Source organism: Bidens hawaiensis, unplaced genomic scaffold (genome assembly GCF_021521415.1).
Source record: "Bidens hawaiensis isolate Kalapana, Puna unplaced genomic scaffold, B.hawaiensis_p1.1 tig00012349_1, whole genome shotgun sequence".
NCBI classification, from domain to species: Eukaryota; Viridiplantae; Streptophyta; class Magnoliopsida; order Asterales; family Asteraceae; genus Bidens; species Bidens hawaiensis.
The window spans coordinates 145,037-157,370 of NW_027492007.1; the positions used below are offsets into that span (position 1 = coordinate 145,037).

General features: G+C 32.4%; 2 protein-coding genes across 2 annotated transcripts; both read left to right on the forward strand.

The window, feature by feature from the left end:
- The first annotated feature begins 2,068 nt into the window (after window positions 1-2,068).
- Window positions 2,069-3,782, forward strand: LOC143540819 (folate synthesis bifunctional protein, mitochondrial-like). Its single transcript, XM_077033798.1, has 2 exons — window positions 2,069-2,177; window positions 2,300-3,782. Exons 1-2 carry the CDS (start codon window positions 2,111-2,113, stop codon window positions 3,754-3,756), a joined length of 1,524 nt encoding a protein of 507 aa, XP_076889913.1. The 5' UTR covers window positions 2,069-2,110; the 3' UTR covers window positions 3,757-3,782.
- Window positions 3,783-8,299: 4,517 nt separating this feature from the next.
- On the forward strand, window positions 8,300-9,916 carry LOC143540828 (protein DROOPING LEAF-like). The gene is made up of 6 exons (XM_077033803.1): window positions 8,300-8,388; window positions 8,488-8,616; window positions 9,288-9,378; window positions 9,495-9,543; window positions 9,641-9,716; window positions 9,842-9,916. The coding sequence occupies exons 1-6, from the start codon at window positions 8,305-8,307 to the stop codon at window positions 9,914-9,916; spliced, it is 504 nt and encodes a 167-aa protein (XP_076889918.1). The 5' UTR covers window positions 8,300-8,304.
- The last annotated feature ends 2,418 nt before the right edge of the window (window positions 9,917-12,334 follow it).

The following is a 12,334-nucleotide window of genomic DNA, read 5'->3' on the forward strand; positions in this document are numbered from 1 at the left end:
GCCGGGATAAGTCACCTACATTGTAAACTAAACAAACTTGATAAATACACAATAAGCCTCCGTATTAATCGAATTAAATAAGTCGATATCCATACTTCAAAGGCATATGGCCTCTAACAAAATTATCATACTGAAAAGATAGTGTCTTTTGTATAAACTAATAACAAATTTCAATTTACAAATTAGAGAACAGTAGATGATAGGCTCGTTTGATACCTCACGATAGAATGAAGATGAAATAGCCAATTTCCCAAGTAATTATATGACGGTTTAAAACCAAGTCATTTTTTTTTTCAAATTTAGACGTTTTCAATGAATGTGACAGTAATCTAAAAATAGAACTGCAAATCTATGAATGTAACTGTAAATAAGAAAATAAGATGAAATGGTTTACCTACCTGTAATTGATATCGCTGGATAATTGATGCAGCAAATGATGAATATACCCATCATGAATCGCTACGACTGAATTAATCGGCTTGGAAAAATTAGGGTTTATCAATAATACCCATCATAATCATTGAAAACGCCAACACGGCTATCAAGTATTAGGCTTTCATAAAATTGGGATTAAGAACATCATATGCAAACCAATCTGTGAGGAAAATCGTTGAAGAAGATTCGTGATTAAGAGTAACGTATGTATGCAGTTGCCAAAGATTTAGGGATTAGAAGTTAAAACCGCTGTGTTCCTAAACATACGTACTGCCTGCCTTCTGGTCGTGACAGACGTCATAATAATATGAAGTTAGAATTAAGCCAGGTGTCTAGAAAAAGGCTTGTTTTATTATAATAGTAGATCAGGACACCAACCCATTTTTCAAACCCATAAGACTTATATAGGCCTATACAACAAGATGTATATGTACATGTGCATTATTAGATATACTATCCTACCTACACTCATACGAAACGTATATGTCTTGACAGCCGATATGAATCGCATAGACAGACAACTTTTTCATATTGCCCGAGATTCTTGCCTCATTATACTCCGGAGGACGTAGCCCGATTATAGCATGAAAATAACGAAAAATAGTTTTTTTTAGAATCATTATGGTATCATATTAAAAGTTATTTACCTGTGTTTATGTATGTATGCGGCTGCTTTCTTGTTTAATTACGACCAATCCAATATTCCTCCTCTTCTTATGCTCAAAACTTCAATCATTTTGCATTCTATCTATAACATGGGTTTGCTTTAAATTACTGGATTAACTATAAGGTGTTCGATGAAATGACAAACATAATCTACAACCTTAACTAATATGTGTTTAGATGTTCATGTACAACATAATTACAAACATACATAAATGTGGTTTCGATGTAGCTTAAATATGAATTTGTTTTTTTATTACTCAGATATGTGTTCATGTTTTGGTAGCGTTGTTTGACATATGTTTCTTAGCTTTATTGAGTAGGAGCACAAGAAAGGTCAATCGCTGATAAATTGATAGCTTGATTGACAACTTTATTAGGGCTAATAAGGTATAAAAGGAGAATGAAATGATTTAGGTTTGAACTTTAATTTCGTGGTGACCTGAAACGGAAGATAAATGAAACCAAAAGTAGTGACCACATTGAAAAATTTCCTACTGGTAATGTAAAACAGTCAATGAAAATGAAAGTAAGCAACTTTAAGTCGTTAACCACTCTGCTTCAATGCAACAACTTAACAAACAGATACCCGCGTCCCCTGTGTGGTTAATTTGTTAATATCTTGAAGGGTAGTTGCATTAAAGTTTGACAATTAGTGCGAGAGCCAGGAGGTTGTTGGTGCTAAAGTTTTAACAAATTGGTATGATTTTTCTGCTACAAAAGTATTGTGTTTGTCTTCAAAAGTAAAAATTTTAACAGTTCCACCTCTTAATAAATTTCACAAGGCTCCACGTTTAGCTTATCCTCGTCCCTTCTTTCCCGAAAACTTAAATAATCAAGAGTAAATTGAAAGACAGCTTACACGTGAGTAAGTACAAATTAACATATGCATAGGTATTATTGTAAAATTATGCTTATTTTTTATGTTAAAGTTTGACACGATACTCACTTTGGGCTTTGTTGGTTTTGCAGATTTTTATTTCATTAATTAATTTGAAGGCATCTGATAAAAATGAATATTTTCAAGCAGTTACGGTCATCAAGATTAGCTTGCACTCGTGTCTGCACATCTTATAAAGGTAGACTTAGTTTCATATAAGACTTCTTTAATCACACTGATTCTGATCCTAAACATTACTAATATTTGTTTTCACAAATCTGAAGCTACATTATTGATATTATTTACAACATTTTCACGCAGCATCTTTTTCGTTTTTTAACTTCTCCTCGGATGCTTCAATACAAGTCCATTCACAAGAACAAGAAGTGGTAATAGCTTTAGGTAGCAATGTTGGTGATAGGCTTAATAACTTTAACGAAGCCTTACGTCAAATGAAGAAATCAGGCATAGAAATAACAAGACACGCATGTTTATACGAAACCGAGCCCGCTTACGTGACCGATCAGCCTCTTTTTCTTAACTCTGCCATCAGAGGCGTCACAAAGCTGGGCCCACATGAGCTACTATCAGTCCTCAAGAAAATTGAAAAAGAAATGGGCCGAACCAAAGGTATTAGGTACGGCCCGCGACCCATTGATTTAGACATACTATTTTATGGTAAATACAGAATTAACTCTGAGATTCTCACTGTTCCGCATGAAAGAATCTTTGAGAGGCCGTTTGTTATGGCCCCGTTAGTTGACTTGTTGGGGTCGGATGTTGACCATGACACGGTTGCATGCTGGCATTCTTTCTCAAATGGAGGACTTTTTAAGTCTTGGGAAGAGTTAGGTGGGGAGTCTTTGATAGGAAAAGACGGGTTGAGACGCGTTTTACCAGTCAATAACCGGTTATGGGATTGGTCAAAGAAAACCTCTGTCATGGGAATCTTGAATTTGACTCCTGATAGTTTTAGTGATGGAGGAAAGTTTGATTCTGTGGGGTCCGCTGTATCGCGTGTTCGGACAATGATATCCGAAGGAGTCGACATAATCGACCTGGGAGCTCAATCCACAAGACCAATGGCAACCAAGATCTCAGTTGAAGAAGAACTCGATCGGTTAATACCCGTTGTTGAAAAGATTCTTGAATTACCAGAAACTGAAGGAAAGTTAATATCTATAGACACGTTTTACTCACAAGTTGCTTTAGAAGCAATTAACAAAGGGGCTCATATTATCAATGATGTATCAGGCGGAAAGCTAGATTCTGATATGTATCAGGTGGTCGCTAATCTTGATGTCCCGTATATTACTATGCATATGAGAGGGGACCCATCTACTATGCAAAACAGTGAGAATTTGAAGTATGATGATGTTTGTAAACAAGTTGGTGATGAGTTGTATGAGCGCGTAAGCGCTGCAGAGTTATCGGGTTTGCCTGCATGGAGGATTATTCTTGACCCCGGGATCGGGTTTTCTAAAAAGACCGAGGATAATTTGGAGATTTTGATGGGTTTAAAGAGAATTAGGAGTGGGATCGGTAGAAAGAGTTTAGGGGTTTCGCGTGCACCTTTGTTAGTCGGGCCTTCAAGAAAGAGGTTTTTAGGGGAGATTTGTGGTCGGGCTTCGGCTATTGAGAGAGACCCGGGGACTGTTGCTGCTGTTACGTGTGCGGTTTTGGGTGGGGCTAATGTCGTCCGCGTTCATAATGTTGGAGATAATGTGGATATAGTAAAGGTTTGTGATTCGATGTTGGGTCGGGTTGGGAGATCTTAGTTGGTTGCGGTTTTTTGAAGTGTTGTTTCGGTATCAAGTTTCTGCATGAAATTTGATTGAGATGATAGATATTTTTTTAAGTAATTTGAAAATTGATATGATGGATATTATTACATTACCACCCTTGAAATTATTCTCCAGTTAAAGTTTATGGCTCGATTTGAAACCATTAAATCGATCAAACTTGTCATCAGTTAGATTTTATGATCAGTTTTGTTTTTAGATAGGAATTGTCAAACCATACCCTAACAGTTTGGTTTATGGTTTATACTTGAAACTGTTGAGACAAAGCCGAACTGAGTCATAAGATTCTAGGCTTTTTAGTTTTTATATTTTGCCTTCATATTGAAGAATTCGAAGTTGGTTTATACACAACATGGTTCAGTTTTGCTTAACAATGCAATACATGGAATGGGTGTTTAAAGTTATTCTTGTTGGAACATTACTGATCACGTAATTTTGATCGCTTTTTATACTTTTTTTAGTATATAAGCCCAAGAAGCTCAAACCGTGAAACCAAATCAAAGTCAAACCATTACTCATGATTTGGTTAAGTTCATTTATAATTTTAAACGATTTGGTTTTGGTTTTCAATGTTTAAAAATTGTTACTACTAATCTGGCTAGCAAGTTAACCTAAAAACCATCCAAAAACCAAACAATGAAACACCCCTAATCTGCACTCATTTGATTTGGAAATTTAGTTTTAATCATTTTGTTTGCTTTTATTCAAACCATAATTCTATTTTCCCTTTAACAAATTGAAAAAATATATTTTGTAAAAGTTACTTTAGGAAGAAAAAGGTGAAAATAAGTAGTGTTTTTTTGTGGATGACATATATCTTTTGATCTTTCAATTCAAACTGGACAAACAAAGCGAGGTGCATTCAAAGCAGCTGAAATCAAAAGAAACATGCATGCATGGTCTCTCTGCAGGAGGATGCATGAGTCCAATCAGACTTGCCACAAATGTATACCAGAAAAGAGTAAGCATCCAACCAATCATTTCTACCAAATTCGTTAATCATCAAACCAACTTCACATCATCCATTCTGTGTTTTTGTGCCTTTGTGATTTTGTACAATCATCATTCACACACACATATATATATATAGGGTACATCTTTATGGAACACACACATATAGCATACATACATATACATATGTAGGATGCTCGTTTTAAAACCAGTAATATGTTAAAAACGGTAATAAGTGTACAATGCATTTGTACATAGGGTATAAAAGATAATAAAAATAGCGGGAGAGAGAATGTGGGGTGGATGCATAACCGTTTTATGTATTATACGTCTTTTGAGCGTTTTTGTTTTTTGCCTTTGAACGTGTTACGTACCTATCATACGTTAAGCAATTATTGTATAGTAATCTTACCCTATATATGTTAATGTAACAATTAACATTAAATTTGGTGAAAGAACCTTTTTTTTCTTTTTAACATTTTAACTCGATCTTTAATTTTCTTAAGGACTTTTTTTTAAACGATGTAATTTCTTAGCGTAAAGGAGACGCTTCTTAATTTGAGTAATACTACATAAAAAGACAATATATTTTGTAATTTACTCACAAAATGTAACAAGATATTAATTTATTAAAAAGAAAACTCACAAGTACATCATTCTAAATCTAAGCTAACTTATACCAAAATCAGATTGCGCTATTTTTTCATGCATTTTTAATTAAGTTCAAAGATCGATATTTTAGTTGCATTTTTTATTAAGTAATTATCTAATTTATAAATATATATACCTGTTTGTGTCGAATCAAGCTGTTATACAAACAGGGAAAGAAGCAAGGGTAATAGGGTAATTGCCATTAAAAGAATGTTAGGAATAGTAGTATGAAACTATAAATGATCGAAGGGACACTACACTTCAAACTTTTCTACCTTATTGTTTATCAAGTATATACTTAGTAAACTAAATTTGTTTTATTTTATAAATATGTAAATTTTCATATCCATAACAAATTTAAATTGCCATGATTCAAAAAAATATATTTATCAGATACTAAATATTTACCAGATATTTGAAATACATTTGAACAGGTACTGATTCTAAAATATATATATAGGAAAAGGGAATTAACAAACCGCATACCATAATAATTTTGTTTTCAAATAGCAATCATAAAGTGAAATGAAAACAATTTTTAGAACCTATCAATTTTTATGGTATTTTATCAATAAATGGACCATATCAATGGTTGTTGGTAATGAGTGAGATTCTACTAAATACGTTTGTTCGTTTGTTTATTATTTGTTTAACCGGTCAAGTGCTAACGCGTACGTACGTTTTATTGGGACAAAGATACTATATACTGGATTATATGAAGAAAAAAATCACCAAAATAAATGAATGGATGAACAACCGAATGTTAGAGCACACGGAGCCGAGCCTTTTTCCCTAATCAGGATCGAGATGAGATGAGATGAGATGAGGGGAGAAAATGTGACGAGGTGGTAACAATGTAACCCTAAATTTCAGGAAATGAGTTGGAAATAAGAGAATGTTCACTTGCATGAGAGATATACAAATTACAAATAATAAAACAAGTAAATGGGAAAAAGGAATTGGAGATTTTGAAATATGAGAAAATGAGAATATCGTCTTAATTCCGAAATCAGGGAAAATAAAACTGATCTGGACTCTGAAGAATCAAAGAAACATGGGACGACTACTTCTCTAGTCACCGACCCACTTAATAAAAATGCTATTAACATTTTATTTATTTATCATAAACAACTACTTTAAATTTAATATCACATATATAAATATAATAAACATACTTTTATAAACCAATAAATTAAATACACTTAAAAAATGTATTTATAAACAAAATTGTCCCTAATAAACGACTTAACACTAAAACTAAACAAGGTAAGAAATTTGGATGAAATTGGCAAATAGACTAACCCCAGTCCAGTTACACACATGCACAAAAATTGAATGAAAGTCGCATAATTAACCAAACTTTGGAAACGATTTTGACACTTTAATCAAATATATATTTGATATATTTAATTTCAATAGAATATAAATAACATTAACTTAATTTCTAGACTAACTTTACTTCAGTTTTGCATAATATGTTTCTAATTTTATTTTATTTTATTTTATTTTTACAATGCAATATCATCACATTATGAATGCGAACCCTAACATCATAATGTAGTTTGAAAATCTTTTTAAATTAAGTAATATATATCAAATTAAAATACAAGAAAAACAAGAAAATGTTTTAAAGAAACAGATCCCCACCCTTTATTCTCCTACGTACGTACATCTTCTTCGTCCTTGGTACAATAAAATAATTCGACGAATATAAGAACAAAATTCGACATCATTTGTCACACCCAACATTATCCTCATCTCGTACCAATATATCAAGTAACAGAAAATCATAATTGAATAGTCCACACCAAACAAAATCCTCAATCCGATCTATAAATTAAGTCAAAAATATCCATGAACGAAATATACATCTTGATTAAGGCCCCGTTGCGCGTGGTCTTAGTTGGTGTGTGGTGTTCGTTGTTATAACAAATCACACAACAATCATTCATTCATTTGTTATCTTTTCTTTAGAAAATTCGGTTCAATCAATACATTCGATCCTCTAATTCCATCTCTCTATTATCATCCGGTTCAATTCGCACCAAGATCTTTTCTTTCTTCCATGTTCTAACAATATAACCTAGCTAACCAAATCAAGTTAAGCCAAATTCTTTATAAAACTGTTCCATTCAAAAGGGTGTGGTAATGTAGCTTGCTGCTCGCTTACCTGACACACTATCTTTTTATTTTATATCAAATCATTTGTTCATTAAAAACAAACTTTTCTAAATTCACAGAGTTTTCAACCTTAAATGTGTTTTCAACTCGATTTTAAATTTCAAGTCGATGTTGTTTTTTCTTAGCTCAGTGTAACTCACAACCCTATTCTAGCGGTATATATTTTTCATTTTATTCATTCCTTGTTCCAATTAGGCATATTCGATCTTTTAGAAAATAATGTTCTAGCTAGTATTAAAAACATTTAGACATACCATTATCTGAACTTAGAACCACATTATATCTTTACTAAATAAGTTTAATATAATTTCAACACATAATAATAACACTCAACATATATGCTTAGAAAGAGTAATTAATTTAAAGCTATATATACTTATGATTTATATATAGCAATTCAAACATTTATATATGTAACACGTACATGAGAGGGGACAGAGAAAAATGTTGTTTATCTCTTGGAAGCTAAAAATGGGATGTACCATAGACATTAGTTGTAGGAACCCTAATTTTATCTTTTTTCATGCACCAACTAGAGCATCCCTAGCCCTAGCTAGCTACATTAACTTACTCCTATATATATTCTCTTCACATAACATGATATATATACGTACTAGCTAGTTAATACAAAATTACCAGTTATATATATATATATCATCCATTGGATCATTGATCAGTTAGTGTTTGCAATATTAATTAACTTTGAAGGGGAATTAATAAAGAGATCGAGTTGTGAATAACATGGATCCTCAACCGGTTCAAACTCCTTCAGATCAGCAGCACCTTTGCTATGTTCGTTGCAACTTCTGCAATACGCTTCTAGCGGTATACATATATATATATATTCATGTGATTTTGATAATTACTTGTACGTGTGTGTATATATATATTCTGAAAAAATGTATGTGTTGGTGATTTTTGCAGGTCGGGATACCATGCAAGAGGCTTTTGGATACAGTGACAGTGAAATGTGGGCACTGCAGTAATTTATCATTTCTCACCATTAAGGCTAATCCTCATCATTTTCAGTCTCCTTCACTTCCTCTGTTTCAGGTATATATATATTTTGTTAAAATTTGATTTTCACTCATATTTTGCCATAAGATATTAATTTGTGTGAGCCAAAAATATATATAGCAGGTGATTATGTGAGTGATATTTCTCTAATTAACAAAGAAAGTGAAAATTATGAGTATCATTGATTTGTGTTAGTTCACGGTTTCGGTGTCCGTAGCGATCGAATAAGTTATAGGTTGTTTAGTATGTGTATTTAATGTATATTGTAAAGTAGCCTATAAATAGGGAGCTCATGCTCATAATTTAGTAGAGAACTTGTACATAGTTTAAGTTATTTTCTCCATAACTTATCTCCACCATAATGTATTTACTTCATATTTATCAATAAAGTATTATATTTAAAGTATCGATTTCGTGTAGATGTATCGTATTAGCGGCTAGATCTTGGTCTCTATGACGTTCTCTCAATTTGATTAAATTGTTAGTATACATGTTTGTAGGCTAAATAACTTGGATAATTATTATTAAAAGTTAATACTCTCTAAAGTAATAAGTTTTTCCTTATGAATATATTTTGTAATCATATATACAATGAAATAAAACAAGAAATAATTAATCTGTTTCCTCGATCTTGTATTTTTTTAAACTATATAATTAATTCTTTCTTACATAATTAATTAAGATTTTTCTTTTTGTGCGCGAAACAGGCGAGTGATTTCAAAAGGGGTCAAACTTCTTCGTCTTCATCATCGACATCAAATGAACCCTCGTCACCAAAAGCTCCATTCGTTGTCAAACGTACTCATCGATCGATATTATTTTTTAGTTTTTACTTCTTAATAAAGTATTAGATGCTCTTCTTCTTCTTATTATATTTTAATAACTTAGTTATGTTTGGTCATATATATATGCAGCACCTGAGAGGAAACACAGGCTTCCATCTGCTTACAATCGGTTCATGAAGTGAGTTCACAACAAAACTATTAATTAATTTGCTTTCATGTACTAGCACGTTGTTTATTTTATTATATATATTTTTTACCACATTTTTAATTATTAGAGAGGAAATACAACGCATCAAGGCTTCGAATCCTCAAATACCTCATCGGGAAGCTTTCAGCACGGCAGCTAAAAATGTTGGTTTATATTTTTATGTTTATTTGTTTTTCATATTACATTTAGCTCTTAATTAAAAATACCAGAAATTAATATATATGTATTATCTTTTATAACTTTATTCATTGTTTAATATTGGCAACAGTGGGCTGGGCATATACCTCATGGATCCATATCTGGGAGCAACGTTAACACTGTAAGATTTCCTTATTATTCTTAGTTAAAAATAAAATAATAATTTCAATAATTAAATTTATATTTTCTGATATCTACGTCTCGTAATAATAAATTCATTAAAACAAGAGATTATGATTAAAACAAGGTTTACATTAATTGTCACATTCATGAATAATAGAAGAAATCGAACAAAATGAATGGTTAATCTTGGTAAATGTTTAAAGTACTAGCTAGAGTTTGAGTTTAAGTTGGTTACTTAAGTTTACTTAGTTGTTCAAAGTCTTTTGGTTTATCTATCTTTTATGATGATAAGTCGTTTATAAGAGTTTAAGTACTCATGCATGGTTTAGGTTGTTAGTTTAGCATAGGATTAAATACATTGGAAGGGTTAATGTTTTATGTGTGGTATTGATTGTGTTAATAAAAAGAGTTGATCGATCAATTGTTCTTGATCAAAATGGTTTCGTTCTTTTGATTCTGATTTCCAACACAAAATAGTCTTGCTGTACTTAGAAAGTGTAGGATAAAACACGATATTATTTGTACAATATGGTATCTTGATCAAGGTTGATGTCCAATGATTGACACAAATCATGCATCTCTTATTTGAGCAATTTTTTTAAAGATATTCTTCACATTTGTTAATAATAATAAGTTTTGTTTGATCTTTCATGATTAAAGCAATCAAATATGAACTCTTCCGAGATACCATGAAGACATCGAAGGATCGATAGATGCAACCTTAATTATACGGTCGTTTAGTTCATGTCCTATTATGTAGTTCGTTTTTAGTATAAATTTAAAGACATGCATGTTTATGTAATATGTCTAATTTTAGAATTATGTTGAATCATTAGTCTATCGGAACGTTAATTTCCTGACTCGCAGTTTGCATCTTTAAATGTTATTGTTTAATTATAACCGAATGCTCAAAGAATGGTTTTTTATACATTTTTGACAGAATTACAGAAATTGTCCTTTATGTTTACACCAAATTTAAGGTGGTTGTCTTTTATCTTTAAAATTAACATAATTTGTACTTTACGTTTCCAAGTGTTACACCGTTTGTCCTTTATTCCTAACCCAGTTAGTTTTTCTCGTTAACTCAGGTCACATGCCTTGCACATGAGGGAAAATTGGTACTTTTACACATTTAATTGAAAAGCCATTATAATATCCATTTATATAAGTATAAATATAAATATAAATATATATGCATATATCTCTTTCTTCTTCAGTAGCCGCCACCGCCACTTGCCGCCATCAACCTCCGGCAACCACCACCGAACCACAACCACACCACCTTACCAGTAAAGTGAGGCCTGGAACTTCTAGAACCCATTACAAACCTAGAATCTCAAACTCAAAATTCGATCTCGTGGAATACAATATGCAAATGAAAACATAGGGCTTTTCATCAAAATGTAAAGACAAATCGATTAACATAAAACTTACCTCGAACGGTGCTCTAATCGACAATGTGGTACCTCGCCGAAGACGCACAACAGCGGCAGCTAACCAAACGCATCTGGGTTCAAGTTTTCCACAAACTTTTGTTGCCCTAACTATTTCTGGATAGTAATCGAATATCAAACGTATCCGGACTCAAGTTTTCCATAGATCTTGTGCTTCAATTAGATCTTATAAGTTGAAGGTGGAGGTGGTGGGTTGTTGATGATGGTGGTGAGATTGCAGAATGTAGAAGAAAGAGAGAGAGAGATGAGAGAGAAAGTGTTTATATATATATATATATATATAATCTTTTAATTAATTAGGGTTTAGTATTTTTTAAAATGATGGATAAAATGACTAAGTTGCCCTCATGTGCAAGTCATGTGACCTGAGTTAACGAGAAAAACTATCTGGGTTAATGATGTACATAAAATTATACATCTTTTTTGCATCAAATAATCTCTAAAAACTGCAATTTCTATCAAATAACACATCACATAAGGCTACTTATCGTAATAAAATGTAATTTCAAGTGAAACCAAGTCCCAAACAAAGAACCAACGAAAAGACGAAGAAAAACAGAAGAAAACACAAGAAAAACAAGAAACATGCCCCCATGCCTCAAGAAACACGCCCCCGTGCTTATGAACACCAGAAAAGACAAAAACTGGGAACATAAGCATTAGGTCGTGCCCCTTTCTCACGGGGCCGTGGTCATACATAAGAAACGACAAAAAAAATATGGCACATGTCATAATAAAACATGGGGGCGTGCCTATATAAGCACGGGGCCGTGCTCTTCACTCCAGTTTGACTATAGATAGTGGCTCATGTTGCACTTATTTGGTGTGCCTTGAAGAGAGTTCTATCCGGTTTTCACTTATAAAAACACCCACTAACACTCATATTGAAGATCTAATGAAGAGTTTGAAGGCTTGGAGGTCATCATCATCAATCATCATCAAGAGGGAAGATTCATCCACATTTGGTTAGATTGTTCTAGTTTAAT